Source organism: Grammomys surdaster, unplaced genomic scaffold (genome assembly GCF_004785775.1).
Source record: "Grammomys surdaster isolate TR1022 unplaced genomic scaffold, NIH_TR_1.0 126185, whole genome shotgun sequence".
In the NCBI taxonomy this organism is placed as follows: domain Eukaryota; kingdom Metazoa; phylum Chordata; class Mammalia; order Rodentia; family Muridae; genus Grammomys; species Grammomys surdaster.
In genome coordinates this window covers 7,805,041-7,821,863 of record NW_021620991.1, presented here as the reverse complement: position 1 = coordinate 7,821,863, position 16,823 = coordinate 7,805,041, and the positions used below count along the sequence as shown (strand labels likewise).

At 40.5% G+C, this 16,823-nt stretch overlaps 1 protein-coding gene across 1 annotated transcript; it reads right to left on the bottom strand.

Moving 5' to 3' along the window:
• Positions 1 to 995: 995 nt before the first annotated feature.
• Positions 996 to 16,464, bottom strand: LOC114612811 (zinc finger protein 431-like). The gene is made up of 4 exons (XM_028757822.1): positions 16,332 to 16,464; positions 5,283 to 5,409; positions 5,032 to 5,092; positions 996 to 3,915 (listed from the first exon to the last, which is right to left on the bottom strand). Exons 1-4 carry the CDS (start codon positions 16,332 to 16,334, stop codon positions 2,700 to 2,702), a joined length of 1,407 nt encoding a protein of 468 aa, XP_028613655.1. The 5' UTR covers positions 16,335 to 16,464; the 3' UTR covers positions 996 to 2,699.
• Between the last annotated feature and the right edge of the window lie 359 nt (positions 16,465 to 16,823).

Here is a 16,823-nt window from a genome sequence, read left to right as displayed (position 1 = left end):
AACCAGAAAAACAAGAGTCAAGCTCGCAGGGGGAAAAACTTTTATACAAGCAAATATGCATAAACTCACATAATTTCATATACAAATCTATACGTACACACTCATACACCTCCATGCAAACCTGTTGGACCCAACTACATACTTATTTCATAATTACATTACTTACACACACACATCCATACTTACATATGCATACGAAGGAAAAGACCAAGCACCAGTGCAGAAAGAACTCACTCATTCTGGATGAAAAATGAGCTCCAATCTTTATTGCATAAAGGGGGGGGGGAAAGCTTCTACCCTTTTATTGCTAAATGAATTAAGCCCAAGTCTGTAAGAAAGAAAGCTGGGTAAGCTTTCTTTAATAAGACTCAATCTGCCTTGCTGTTAAGAAAAAACCTGTTGCCGGGCAGTGGTGGGGCACGCCTTGAATCCCAGCACTTGGGAGGCAGAGGCAGGTGGATTTCTGAGTTCGAGACCAGCCTGGTCTACGAGTGAGTTCCAGGACAGCCAGGACTACACAGAGAAACCCTGTCTCGAAAAACCAAAAAAAAGAAAAAGAAAAAAAGAAAAAACCTGTTCCCACCCACAATGAGAAGCCTGCCTGCTTTCTGCTTTCTCTGTAGAATCTTCTTTTTCCCTTCCCTTTGCATTCTGTGCATTACTCTTAATTTCTATGTTCTCTTTTAATTTCTAAGTTCTATTCTACTGTCCTTCTCCATCTTCCTCTCTTCCATCTTGCTCTGGGGTTATAATACCCTCTGATGTAATAATGCCCTACAATGTAACTGTTTCTAGTCCTCTGTACATTTTCAAATACAACAGACAACCACAGCAAACACCGTGAAAAGAGGAAGCTGGGGGGATGGGGGGGCTGGAGAGATGTCTCAGTGGTTAAGAGAACTGGATGCTCTTCAAGAGGTCCTGAGTTCAATTCCCAGCAACCACATGGTGGCTCACAACCATCTGGAATGGGATCTGATCCCCTCTTCTGCTATGCACTCATAATAAATTTTTTTAAATGTAAAAAAAAAAGTTAAAGAGAGAGAGAGAGAGAGAGAGAGAGAGAGAGAGAGGAAGTGAGAGCTATAGCACAATGCCATCAGGCTAGGGGGATTGATATTTCCCAAGATGAGTTGTGAGGTGAAGGTCACTGGGCTGAGTTACACAGCCAGCTTGAACTTGATAATCGCATCATGGCACTATGTTATTTGGCAGCTTTAAATGCTTGGGATGAAGTTCAAGGTTCAGGAAAGAGGTCTGAGTTGTTTACTAAAATTATACACGGCCCAAGAGAAGCCTTCTCTGATGATTTGCAAAACTTAACTTAGCTACAAATAAAATGGTATCAGATTTAGGAGTCAGAAAAATGCTAATTGTAGATTTTGGCTTTTGAACATGCTAATTCAGAATGCAAAACACTGATTAGACCTTTACAGGCAAGATTAGCACCAACAGAGGAATACGGGCAACATTGTGTCTCAAATTGATGATGTTACTCTGATAGGAGAAGTAATTTCTCAAAGTTTAGGAAATATCAAAATGCCAGATGTTCTCATTGTGGTAAGCCTGGACATTTGACAAGGGATTGTAGGTGTTTTTTTCCAGAGATAATTCAAAAGGAAGGCCCCAGCCTTCTGGAGTATGCAGAAGGTGTGGCAAAGGCCAGCACTGGGCTAATGAATGCAGATCAACAAGGGATAGACAAGGAAACGCTTTGCCTTCAGAAACACCCTATGGGGCCTACCACAGGGCCCACAGTCAAATTCAGTTCAATTATATCCTATTAGTTTCAAAGAAACTTGCCCATATAGCAATTAAAAGATTTAATGCCTGTTGTTAAAAAAAAACAATGCAGTCTGCATGTGATCAAGGACAGAACAGCTTCTGTAGATAAAAGAACAAATTCAGGAGAGAGCAAAAACGAGTATTTTTAGCCAACTGCTAGAAATGATGAAAGACAAAAGCTGAAAGTACAAATAAATGGAACTGAGATTGAAGGTTTAGTACACACGGGAGCAGATGTTAACAATAAATTCACCAAAATCTCAGCATCTAGATTTGCCTCTTCAGGAGGTAAATATTCTTTACAGAATTTTAAAAAATAGAAAAAGGGAACATTGCCCAATTCATTTTATGAAGCCACAGTTACCCTGATACCCAAAACACAAAAAGACTCAATGAAAAGAGTATTATAGACCAATTTCTCATGTGAGAACAGATGTAAAAATAAAATACTTGCAAATTCAATCAAGCAAAAGACCAAAGGGATCTTGTATGATGTCCAAGTAGGCTTCATCCCAGAGATACAGAGATGGTTTAACATACAAAAGCGAATGGAAAAGAAAAAAAGTACAACCAAAACAGTGACAACATAATGCCTGAAGAGACTGTTGACACGTGTTTCATTTTTTTCTCTAGGATAAATGTTGTGTAACTGAATGTGTGTTGGCTAAACATCGTACCAAATCCCTTATAGTCACAGACTCCCTTCAGTAGTTCTTTCAGAACCTCAAAGACTGCTGGGATACGCAGCCTTTAACAGACTGACTGTGAACTGAAGGTTTTCCTCTTATATAAAAACACAAGGAAGTACAAAACTTTACCACACTCACTACATTAGTGGGGTTTCTCTGTAGGCTGACTTTTCTCATGATTTCTAAGAGTACTGCTATATGCAAAGTTTTTATCATATTGCTTGTTTATTCAAAGTGTTTCTCTCCAGTATGTGTTCTTTTATGTATTCTGAGATAGCTGTTTTGTGAAAAGGCTGAACCGCATTGATTACATTCATAGGGTTTCTCTCCAGTATGCGTCCTTTTATGTCTTCGAAGGTGACTATTATCTGCAAAGGCTTTACCACACTGATTACACACATAGGGTTTCTCTCCAGTATGTGTCCTTTCGTGTATTCGGAGACTATGTGATTGTGAAAAGACTTTGTCACACTGATTACATTTGTAAGGTTTCTCTTCAGTATGAATTCGTTCATGACATTGAAGATGATAGTAACGTGCAAAGGCTTTACCACATTGACTACATTCATAACTTTTCTCACCAGTATGAGCTCTTTTATGTATTTTGAGATTAATGTTTTGTAAAAAGGCTTTATCACATTGATTACATTCATAGGGTTTCTCTCCAGTGTGTGTCCTTTTATGTATTCGGAGATTACTGTGTTGTGCAAAGGCTTTATCACACTGATTACATTTGTAGGGTTTCTCTCCAGTATGTATTCTTCTATGTATTCGAAGTTGACTTTGATCTGCAAACGCTTTACCACACTGATTACATTCATAGGGTTTCTCTCCAGTATGTGTTCTTTGATGTATTATGAGATGACCATTTTGCGCAAAGGCTTTATCACATTGATTACATTTGTAGGGTTTCTCTCCAGTGTGTGCTCGTTTATGTATTCTGAGATTAATGTTTTGTAAAAAGGCTTTATCACACTGATTACATTTGTAGGGTTTCTCTCCAGTGTGTGCTCGTTTATGTATTCGAAGTTGACTTTGATCTGTAAATGCTTTACCACATTGATTGCAATCATAAGGTTTCTCACCAGTATGTGTTCTTTTATGTATTACGAGATGACCATTTTGTGAAAAGGCTTTACCACATTGATTACATTTGTAGGGTTTCTCGCCGGTATGTGTTCTTTTATGTCTTCGAAGTTGACTATGATATGTAAATGCTTTCCCACACTGATTACATTCATAAGGTTTCTCTCCAATATCTATTCTTTTATACATCTGAAGACTACTGTGATAGGCAAAGTCTTCACAATATCGAATAACTTCATAGGGTGTCTCTCCAGTATGAATTCTTTCATGCCATTGAGGATGACTGTAATATGCAAAGGCTTTACCACCTTTAGTGTATTCATAAGGTTCCTCTCCAGTGTGACGTCTTTCATGCCTGCAAAGATAATTGGCACATGAGAAAGCTTTACCACGTTCATTACATGATTAACCTTTTTTATCTCTATGACTTATTCTGTACAATGTGGTCTAGTGTAAGGAGGAATCACTTAGGATCTCTGGAGTCTTTGGAGACACCAGTGACTGTAAGAACATTTATTACATTGCTTCAATTTATAGCATCCTTTTCCTACATGAAGTTTTTCATATAACTGAAGAGAGATGGAAGAACTCAGAGCTTTTTCCACACTGATTGCATTTAAAACTTTTTCCCATAGTGTGAGTCATGCTACATTTGTAAAGTGAACCAGGGCACACAGAAGGATTTCCACGTTGCTAGTATTGATAGGGAGTTTCTGTGTTGTCAGTCTGTGGATGTATTCTCAATAAAGTTAGAAAACCGATTAAGTGTAGCTTTGTCTATCACATTCAGACAGTCCGCTCATTGTGGGATCTATGACATATCTCCTAATTGTTCTGGTAGAGAGAAAGGGACATTGCTTTTCCAATATCACTATTCTCACAGGACTTGTATACATTGTCACATATGATATAACTGTAAAAAGAAGAATTACAAATGAAAGGTTTCCACATTACATTCACACAGGCTGACTTTTTGTTTCTCTTGATACGAGGTATAGGGATTGAGGTAACTCCACAACAACCTTCTTGACTCTCATAAACTGCCCTTCTCACTAAATTTAGTAACATTACTACAAGTATATGAGTAACACCAGCTTTACTATGGACTATGTGCATATCATATGTGTGTGTGTATAAAATATGTATCACCTTTTCAATGTGTATACCTTCTGAAATATCTAAGTGGTATGAGGCTAAACAGATTGGCACTGCTACATCACAGTTCTTATGGTGCTATGATTCAAACAGTGATATCTGTTAAGGCGCTGTTTCTGTGTCTTCCTTCTTTGAGAAATGTCTGGCAAACACAAATCAGATATCTGATATTGAGGTGCATGGCTTGATGAGAATTTAATAATCATCCATACACTTAAAAGAAGTGTTTTTTGACACTGTTGCTGTTCTTTAAAACTTCCAGGACACATTACAGTCTTCAGAGGCATAGCCATATCAGCTTGAACATGAAAATTACCTTCCACATCTTCTAGAACTTTGACAATGTTCTTCAGTATTATGGTCTTCCCAATTGTAGCCTAAAATATAGTACCAGAAAATGTAGGATATGTTATTGGAAATATGGCAAAATTTAAGTTCCTGCTTCAGTGAACTATGCCTGATTTATTCATCTCATTCTTCCTCAGTTACAATTGAAATTACAGAGGAGCATCAATTAAAAGAGTTTTCCCTTTATTTTAAAAAGTGAAAGAAAATTCACCGTCTTACCTATGGCACTGAGGTTCCTGTAGGTCTCCAGCATCACATCTTTGTAGAGACTCTTCTGTGAAGGATCCAGCAAAACCCATTCTTCCTGAGTGAAGTTCACATGCACATCCTCATAGCTCACTGCATCCTAAAATAGCCCATCCATGTGTACAAGAGAAAGCATGATACTAATAACACTGTAAATGTATACATCCCGGATAATATATTCATATGATTCTGGTGCTTCCCTCATTTATTTCCTAGGACAGAAGTTATCATGTCATCACCAAGTGATGTCAGAAGGAAATTAAATAGTAAGTTTCACCTCTGTCATTTCTGCAACCTTTGAGTAATTGACAGAAATGTCAATTAGTGGGGGGTTGGGGGGGAGAATGAGAGAATGAAATTGTGTGAACAGTTACTAACTAGGAATAATGATGAGTAAGCTAGGTGTACTAGCTCGTGTCTTTAGTTCCCACACTCAGGAGGCAGAGACAGGTATATCTCATTGAGTTGGATGCAAACCAGGGCGACTGTAACATTAATAACATATTTACAAAAGAGAGTGCATGTTTAAACAGTCACAACCGGACAGATGAAAATATCACCAAAGTAAAAGTAGATCATAAATAAGCAGCTTAAGGCAGGAAAGATGGTTCATCAGTTAAGAGGTCTTGCTGGTCTTGGAAATAAGTGGGCTCAATTGCAACTGCTTCCATGGGGGCTCACAACTATCTATCCATCACTCCAAGTACAATCTTCAAAACAAACAGAACAGGTAGGAAGAATGTCAAGCACCCGAAATTCCATGACTCAGAAGGCTCAGGCAGCATTAATGTAATGAATGCATGCCATCCTGAGAAATAGAATATACTCTGCCAAATTTCAAAATGTAGGGGAAGGTGCTGATACTAAAATCTGGTTCCCTAATTGGCTCTTGATTTGGTCAATAAAGAAGGTGGAAGCCAATTGCTGGGCGAAAGGAAATGTGGGATTTCCATGTCCCAGGATGAAGAGAAGGGACACAGGGAAGTAGGAGGTCCTTTCAGCCAGGGTTTGGAACAGGAGGCAACAACCATGTAAGACCTTGGGTAGCTGGAAATGGAGGTCTCCGCCACTGGTGGATGGCTGAGCTAGGCTAGCTGATAAGGTTAGAGCAGGAGATTCTTCACTCAGCATCTGTGTTATGTGGCAAGTTCTTTTTTGTTTGTTTGTTTGTTTTTGTTTTTCGAGACAGGGTTTCTCTGTGTAGCCCTGGCTGTCCTGGAACTCACTCTGTAGACCAGGCTGGCCTCGAACTCAGAAATTCATCTGCCTCTGCCTCCCAAGTGCTGGGATTAAAGGCATGCGCCACCACCCCCCGGCAGCAAGTTCTAAATTACCAATGCTGCCCAGTGTTTTTCTTTCATGGAGCTAAGGTGGGCGGGAGAAAGAAGACAGGGTGGTTGATGGTGGATTGGCAAAGCTAGCCGGGAGAAAGAGGTAGCAGTGGAGGGTTGGCCGGACTGTGATCTCAGACTTAAGCCGGGAAGCGCAGCCCTGGACAAAGGATGAAGTGTGATTTTTAAAACTGCATGCAGGGGCTGGAGAGATGGCTCAGCGGTTAAGAGCACTGACTGCTCTTCCAGAGGTCCTGAGTTCAAATCCCAGCAACCACATGGTGGCTCACAACCATCTGTAATGAGATTGGATGCCCTCTTCTGGTGTGTCTGAAGACAGCTACAGTGTACTCATCAATAAAATAAATAAATAAATATTTAAAAAAAAAAAACTGCATGCAACATCAAAATATAAGATGTGGGTAAATCTCAGGACAATAGCATGTGTTTGACATGTACAAAAATCTACTATCCAGGGTCATCAGCCAATAATATAAAACCAAAAAGCCAGGCATGGTGGCCCACATCTATTCCCTGTACTCTGGAAGCAGAGGCAGATGGATCTCCAGATTTGAGGCCTATCTGGATTACACCTACTTTCAGGACATCGGGACTACACAGAGAAACTTTGTCTTCAAAAACAAACACAAAATTTAAAATAATTAAAATAAAAAAAAAACCAACATCAGACTAGAAAAACAGCTTAGTATTGAACAGCACTTGCTTCTACTGTATCTTATGTGATTTGGGAATAGAGTCTTTTATGGTGAATTTGTGACAGCGTGGAAGGAGCTGACGGATCAGTTTCAGATGAAACACAGTAGACACAAAGAAGAAGAAATGGATTAAGACTATAGACAAATTCCAACCCAATAAGGAATTTCATCTAGAAATGTTTCTCCTACAAAAGTCTCCATAAACGCCCCCAAAGAAAGGCACCATAGAGAGACAAGTGCTCAGAGGCCTAATCCTATCTGGGAGGTTATTGATTTAACCAACTACAATCTGACCCTGGTCACTATATGTTCATGGTCATTCCATGATGAAAAGGCATTTATTCTAAGTTCAATGATCCTCAAAGTCTGCAACGGCCCCTAACACTGTTCAAATGTCTAAAGTCTCTTCTGGCGCTCAGGACAATCTCTTGTCACATCTTGTAAAACCAAAAGACAAGTTACATCTTTCCAACATACACTGACAGAGACTAGCCCTTCATATTCTAATGAAGAGAAATACATACATAGTGAGGGAAGATTGGGTCAAGGCAAGAAACCCAGAAGGGGAAACAACAAATCCTATAGCTCTGTTTCAGACACACAGGACTTCAGTTTCTAAGGGCTTAGATAGCCATATCTCTGGAATTTCTCATCCATCTCGCCATGTGGTTGTTTCCATTCCCAATAGGTAGCTCTCCCATGCCAGGTGTCTAACTTAGGTATCTCAACAGCTTCTGCTCTTAAATTGTAAAAGGGGCTTCATCCTCACAGCTTCAGACAATGAACTCTCTCAGTGTTCTCCCTCACTGGGGCTCTGACTCTGTAAGTCACACAAGCGTGGAACAACACTGAATCGACACTGAAAATGAAGGCAAAACCACAGGCAAACGTTGGTTCCAGGCTTGCTGTCTTCCCTGGTTACTGTCTCATGTAAATACCTTATCCAGTTAAATACCTTATCCAGCTCAGGTCCACTTGCTTAGGGATATGGTCACTCTCACTGGGAAAACCTTACCACATCAATCATCGATCAACACAAAATCTCACAGGCACAGCCAGCAGCCATTCTAACGGGGACACGGCCTCAATTCAGGCTCCCTCAGATAGATGTAGGCCGTGGGATGTTAGAACTGAAGCTAATTGGGACACAGAGACAGTAATATATGAGAAAAGTTTTTAAAACCCAAATCCAATATCTTAACCATGTCAATCACTTAAGTAGCAAAACCCCAAACATTGATGATTACAATGACTGGAAAACACAGATTCATGAAGAAATGAGAGGTGAGCATTTAGAATTAAGCAAAGGAAATCAAAAATCTTTCTCCACAGAAAGTCCCCAAAGCAACAAAAACTCAAGAAACTCATAATATAATATTGTATATTTTCAGAAAACATAGGTGAATGTCTATCATTTTCTAGAGAAACAATATAATTCGACTCTAATGAATAAAAGTTACACAACATAGACGGCATCAATGACAAAAGGAGACACAAAGGCAGACCTATAACTATGACCCAGTCCTTTAAACAACAACAGTAAGATTATATAAAACTCAAAATACAAGAATATCAAGGGCCAGCTCTCACACTGTGCACTCTGGTTCTCTCTATTGACAATAACAGGAAATGCACAGGAAGTGGAGGACTACTCCAACTGGAGAGACTTGCTCAGAGCATACAAATGGTTGACATCGGAGCACTCCTCCACTGCTGGTGGGATTGCACACTGGTACAATCACTCTGGAAATCAATCTGGAGGTTCCTCTGAAAATTGGAAATAGATCTACCTGAAGAACCAGCTATACCACTCAGGCATATACCCAAAAGATGCCCCACCATACCATGGGGGCACATGCTAGTATAGTAGCCTTATCGGTGGTAGCCAGCAGCTGGAAACAACCCAGATGTACCACAACAGAAGAATGGATATGGAAAATGTGGTTCGTTTATACAATGGAATATTATTTGGCTATTAAGAATGAAGACATCCTGAGTTTTGCAGGCAAATGGATGGAACTAGAAAATATCATCCTGAGTGAAGTAACTGAGACCCAAAAGGACATGCATGGTGTGTACTCACAAATAGGTGGATATTAGCCAAAAAAGTACAGAATACCCAGCATACATTCCACAGAATTCAAGACAGTTAACAAGCCAAAGGGCCCAAGTGAGGATAATTCAATCCCACTTGGGAGGGAGAAGAAAACAATCATGGAAAGCAGAGGGAGGGAGGGATCTGGGTGAGAGAAGGGAGAGGGAGGGAAAAGGGGGAACATGATCAGGTATTGGGAGGGGGAATAGGAAAGAAGGCCCCTAGAATATACCAGAGACCTGGTAGGTGAGAGACTCTCAGGACTCAAAGGGAGGGACCTTAGAAGAAACGCCCAACAGTGGGGAGAGGGAACTTGTAGAGCCCACCTCTAGTAGAAAGACAGGGCATCAAGTGGAGGGATGGGGTTGCCATCCCACAGTCAAAAATCTGACCCAGAATTGTTCCTGTCTAAAAGAACTGCAGGGATAAAAAATGGAGAAGAGCCGGGCGGTGGTGGCGCACGCCTTTAATCCCAGCACTTGGGAGGCAGAGGCAGGCGGGTTTCTGAGTTCGAGGCCAGCCTGGTCTTACAGAGTGCGTTCCAGGACAGCCATAGCTACACAGAGAAACCATGTCTCAAAAAAAAAAAAAATGGAGAAGAGACTGAGGGAAAGGAAGTCCAGTGACAGGCCCAATTTGGGATCCATCTCAAGGGGAGGCTCCAAGGCCAGATACTATTACTGATGCAATGGTGCTACAGACAGGAGCCTAGCATGGCTGTCCTCTGAGAGGCCCAACAAGGAGATGGCTGAGACAGACGCAGATACTTACACCCAACCAATGGAATGAAGTTGGAGACCACTGTGGTTGAATTGGGGAAAGGAAGGAAGGAAGGAAGGAAGGAAAAGGGAAAGAAGAAAAAGCAAACCTCTGTATCTTATCAGATCACCATGGATTAAAGATGTGTATCATAAACAATAAAAACAAAAGAAAGCTTAAGAACTCATGGAAACTGAAAAATGGTCTCCTGAATGCAAAATGGGTCAAGAAAGAAAGAAAGAAATTAAAGAGTTTATAAAATTCACTGAAAATAAATACACAACATATCCCAATGTATGAGACACAATGAAAGGTGGGATAAGACGACAGTTGATAGCACTAAGTGTATACATAAGAACACTGGAGAGATCTCTTACCAGCAACTTAAGAGCACACCTGAAAGCAAAACTAGAACAAAAGGAAAAAAGCACACCTAAAGGAGGGAACAACAAGAAACTACTCAACTGAGGGCCAAAGTCAATAAAATAGAAACAAAGAGACCAAGACAAACAAACAAACAAAAAGAATCAATAAAACACAAGAGTTGATTCTTCAAGAAAAAAAAATCAACAAAATAGACAAACCCTTATCTAAACAAGAATATGGAAACTAGTAAAGCTAGAAATGAAAATGGGAACATAGCAGACAATGAGGAAATCCTGAGAATTGTAAGGACATACTTTAAAAACCTGTACTCCACCAAGTTGAAATCTAAAAGAGGGGCTGGAGAGATGGCTCAGTGGTTAAGAGCACTGACTGCTCTTCCAGAGATCCTGAGTTTAATCCCAGCAACCACATGGTGGCTCACAACCATCTGTAATGTGATCTGATGCCCTCTTCTGGTGTGTCTGAAGACAGCTACAGTGTACTCACAATAAAATAAATAAATCTTTAAAAAAAAAAAAAAAAAGAAATCTAAAAGAAATGGATAGTTTTCCTGATAGGTACCACACACCAAAGTTAAATCAAGATCAGAAAAACAATTTAAGTAGACCTAAAACTCCAAGGGAAACAGAAGAATTCAGTACAAGATTCCTAACCAAAATAAAACCCAGGATTGGACGGTTTTAGCGCAGAATTCAACCAGACTTTCGAAGATGACTTAACACCAATACTGCCAAATTATTTTACAAAATCAAGGAACATTACCCAGTTCATTTTATGAAGCCACAATTACCCTGATATCCAAAGCACATTAAGACTCAACAAAAAAAGAGTAAGGACCAATTTCCCACATGAAAATAGAAGCAAAAAGTACTCAATAAAATACTTGTAACCTGAATCAAAGAACAGATGAAAAAGATCACCTACATTGTTAGAATAGGTTTCATCCCAAAGATGCAGAGATGGTTCAACATATGAAAATTAGCAAATATAATCCACAATATAAATAAACACACACGCACGCGCACACACACACACACACACACACCAAGAAAAACAACAATGAACACCAACCACACATCTCATTAGACTCCAAAGAGTCTTTTCATAAAATCTAGCACTAATACATGATAAAAGTCTTAGAGAAATTAAAGATAATATGGGGCATACCTAAACATATGAATACATTTACAGGAAGCTTACGACCAACATCAAATTAAACGGAGAGAAACTCAAAACAATTACACTAAACTCAGGAACAAGGCAAAGTTGTCCACTCAAACCCGATATATTGAATACAGTACTTGAAGCTCTAGCTAGAGCAATAACACAGCTAGAAGAGAGATCAAGGGGATATAATTTGGAAAGGAAGAACTCAAAGTATCCTAATTGACAGATGATATGGTAGTATACATAAGTGACCCCGAAAATTCCACTATCAAACTCCTACAGCTAATAAACACTTTCAGGAAACCGGCTGGATAGAAGATTAACTTAAAACAAAAAAACAGCCTTTCTATATAAACATGACAAATGGACTGAGAACCGAAATCAGGCAAACAACATCCTTCACATATTCAATTATCCTCAAATAATGTAAACTATATTAGAGTAAACCCCCCCCAAAAAAAGTGAAAGACTTGTATTATAAAAAAACTTCAAGTCTTTTGAAAAAAGGAATTGAAGAATATATCAGGAAATGTAAAAAAACAACAACCTCTCATGTTCATGGAACAGTTGGATTAACACAGTAAAAATGCCATCCTACAAAACCCAATCTACAGATTCAAATTAGTCCCTATCAAAATTACAACAGAATTGTCTACAGACCTTGAAAGAACAATTCCAACACTTCATATGGAATAACAAAATCCAGGACAGCTAAGATAATCCGGAACAAGAAAAGAACTGCATGGCACTGGCATACAAACAGACATGATCAATGGAATCAAAGTGAAAACCCAGACATAATTCCACCCACGTAAGGACACCTGATTTTTGATTAAGGAATTCACAAACACACAATGGAACACAGACAGTACCTTCAAAGAATGGTGCTGGTTACACCGTATCGCTACATAAAAAATAATGCAAATAAATTCATATTCATTACTCTGAAAAAAACGCAAGACCAAGTGGATGGAAGACCCCAAAATAAACCAGATACACTGAAACTGATAGAAGAGAATATGAAGAACAGCCTTGAAGGCGCTGGCACAGCAGACAACCTTCTAAACGTGATAACAATGGCTCAGGCTCTAAGACCAACAATTAATATATGGGACCTCATGATTCTGAAAACCTTCTCTAAGGCAAAAAGCACAGTCAACTGGACAAAGAGACAAGATAGCCTAAAGAATGGGAAACGTTGTTTACCAACTGTGTATATTATGCAGATAGAGGCCTACTATACAAAATGTATAATGAACTCAAGAAACTAGATTTTCAAAGAACAAATAATTCTATTTTAAAATGGGGTACAGAGCTAAACAGAATTCTCAAAAGAAGAAACTCACATGGCCTAGAAACACTAAGAAATGTTGAACATCTTTAGCTATCACAGAAATGCAAATGAAGCCAGGCAGCAGTGGTGCAAGCCTTTAATTCCAGCACTGGGGAGGCAGAGGCAGGTGGATTTCTGAGTTCGAGGCCAGCCTGGTCTGCAGAGTGAGTTCTAGGACATCCAGGGCTATACAGAGAAACCCTGTCTTGAAAAACCAAAAAAAAAAGAAATGCAAATGAAAACTTCTTTGAGATTTCTTTTTATACATGTCAGAATAGCTAAGGTCAATAATACAAGTGACAGCTCATGCTGGCAAGGATGTGGAGCAAGGGGAAGACTCTTCCATTGTTGATGGAAAGGCAAACTAATACAGACACTATGGAAACCAATATTGTGTTTCCTCAGAAAAGTTGGAATTGGGCTACTTCAAGACCCAGCTTGGGCATATACCTAAAAAAAAAAAAAAGCTCCATCTTGTGGAAGGACACCTGCTCAATATGTTCATTGTGGCGGGATAGAAACTTGAAATGAGCTAGGTTTCTCTCAACTGAAGAATGGATAAAGAAAATGTGGTGCGGTTATACCACAGAGATACTCAGCTGTTAAAAAAATGACATTAAGACATTAAGACAGGTAAGAGATGTAACTAGGAAAAAAAACCCACCATTAAACAGGGTAATCAAAACTCTGAAATACAAATATGGCATGCGTTCACTTATAAATCTATAGCAGCTCTGGAAAGAAGAACTGGAAAAGATTCTGAGAGTGGACGGGGTTGAATGGACACAGGAGTAGGAGGGATCGTTTGAGGAGGCAGAGAAAGTGCAGTGCATGGAGGAACAGCAGGAGCCAGAGGGTATGGGGGAGCTGAGGTAGATACCTGTAGCACTGGTAACTTCCTGGAATCTATGAAGGTGAACTTAGTGAGCACTCCTAGTAATGGAAATTACAGACTCTGAACTGGCCGTCCTTTGTAGAAAGTCAGGGCTTCAGTGGCGGGTTACATTTCGTTGAGTGGTTGGAAAAGGCTGAAGATGCAGGTGTCCTAGAATTAATATACCTTCCCAATGAGAAATCACTCCACACAATAATAAAAATTAATTAAGAAAAATCTCTTTAAGGCCACCACGCATTCGGCTCTGGAAGACCTCAAAGAGGAGTCACCCTAGAAGAGATTTTGCATTCCACATATGGTATATCCCTTAAGTCTCTTTTAGATTCAGACCCCAGGTTATGCCATAACATAGACTGCAAACTGCAAGTCCAAACACGGGCAGATGTGAGATACACATAGCAAAGATTTTCACAGAAGTAAGTACACCAGTGCTCTTGAGTGACAGGATCTTAGTCGAAAGTCTCAGTGGGTGAGAAAGATAGGAAAAGTAGTAGGAAGAAAAGAGAAAAAGCTTGTTTTTAATAAAATCTAAATCATTCATTTTTACCAAGTAAAACTCAGGAGCCAGATGCTGGGGTGGAAGCCTGCAGGCTCAGAGAGGCAGAGAAAGCACCTGTTGACCTTTCTCTTCGGCTGAAATCCCAGAAGGAATCTCTTTCTGCCACACCTTCTCATATAACCTCCTCTAAACTGAATGTACCTACCTGCATCTTCCTGTACACCTCTCTCTCTTTGCCCCCAATTCCCTCTTACTCTCTATGGCTTTTTTCTTAATAATCCCAGGTTCCCTTCCTGTCAGCTGGTTGCTTGCTCTACCTCTTGACCCATGGTTGATTTTGTTTAATCTTGTTTACACTCAGGGTTCACTGTATGATCAAATATCCTGCAACAGAGGTCTTGCACAAGCTATGTCTAATGCAGTAAGCCTCTTAAGAATATCATCTTGCATACTACTTATAGGAGAAACATGGAAAAAATGGGAGACTTCTATGAAGTCAGCAGAAAATGCCATACAATAGGACAAACACAGGAGGAGTCTAACAAATCCTTCCTGTTCACAGGGAACACAGAATATATCAGAAAAGTTACTGAACAAGCCTACAGTAGACTTGGGACTGATAACCACAGACGAATGTCGTGGCAAGAGATGGGTTCTCAGGATCTGAAGCCACTCCTCCCCACAGGTCCTGGCCCCAGACCATTACCAGCTTTTCCAAGCATATTTAGAGAAGGAGCTCTGTAAAAGTAGCTTTCATTCACCTGAAGTAATTGTCTCTGGGGCTTACTGACTCAGCCTGTTTACCTAGCCCAGTACTGAAGATTTCTAGTCTCTGTACAATCACAGCCTCGGAGATTCACTGCTAAATAAGCTCACCTTTTTCCTAGTTCTTCCTGAACTCTTGCTGGCTGCTCAATTCAGCTGCTCTGGCTCAAAACTACTCTCCATGCTGACTGATTCAATCTAGTCTCTGTCGTCTCTTCCTCCTCCTCCTTCCTCGCTTCTCTCTCTGCTTTCTCTTTCTCTTCCCCCTTCCTGCCTCCCTCTCTCACCATGGTGACATCCCTGACCTCGGTTCGTGAGGCCAGTGAACATAACTGCCCAAGAGCAGCTTCCCAATAAACTGGCACTTAATATAATCTAATCTGGCTTGAATTGGCTCATTTGAGCAACAGAGAACAAATCAGGTATCAATGGGAATGGCCTTGTGGCTGGTTGTAAATCTGGTTTGTCTTTGTTCTGCTCTTCAGCCATATTTCTGAGCAATCCTAGTGAACAAACATGTGTATCCTCGCATCCCATCTCTAACAGGCAGGGTTAGCATAGGACGCATCTCTGGGGTGTTACAGAGCGCATCCTCCCTCATCTAAATTTTATGTGGTGTGACTTACTCTCTCCTAAGCACTGCAAGTCCTTTACTTCATAAATCTGCTCTTCTACATCACAGGTTAATATTGGAGTGCTACCCAACACAGGAGACGTCTTTTACAACCTGCACTAAATGAACTCCAAATGGATCTTACAACTAAACGTTAAATGCTAAAGGTATGAATTGTAGAAGATACTAAGAGAAACCAGGGCTCTTCGAGTTTGGCATCTTGCCAAGGATGTTCCTGAACACAAGCCTCTGCTCCAAATGCCTGGCGCAGAAGCAGCCCCGATAGCGAAGTTATTCAGAGCCCACCACCGGGTCCACGGAATGACTAGAACTAAAAGAGACCTCACAGGTGACTACATCTGGCCACCACTTACTACCCAGTCCCAGAGAGAACCCACCACACCAGCTCCCGAGGTTCAGCCGCCTGCTCCTCCCCGATGTTGGCAGTGACCCTGTGCTCACCATGTCGCGACTTCGGACCTAGTCTGAGTGTGCCTCAGAGCACCCGGTACGAATTTCCCCTTCTTCCTCCTGAAATCAAGGTGGAGGGCTTGCATCTGTAATTCTCAGAATTAACCTGGAAGCCTCCTCGGCCCAGAACTACGCAACTTCCTGGAATGCTGGGAATTGTAGTTCTTTGGAAATAACAAAGGCTCATGGGAAAGTATGGTGGCCTAGTTGAATTTCTCGGTATAAACCGCTGTAACACGTGACTGAGGCCGTTCGAGCTGGCAAATTCCGGGGGTATTTTACTGACCAAGGTCTGTGTCTTGGTCAGTATTTAATATTTAATAAAGGCCTGCTTTAAGTTTGTTTCAAAATTGTTGAGTTGGTTTTTTTTCCAGCAAAAATCATGATTAACGTACAGAGGTTCAGTGGAAGATAACTCTACCCCGCAGGCGCTCTTCAATATGTACACTGGAGGGTGAGCTGAGCTGCCAAGGGCACTGAGCG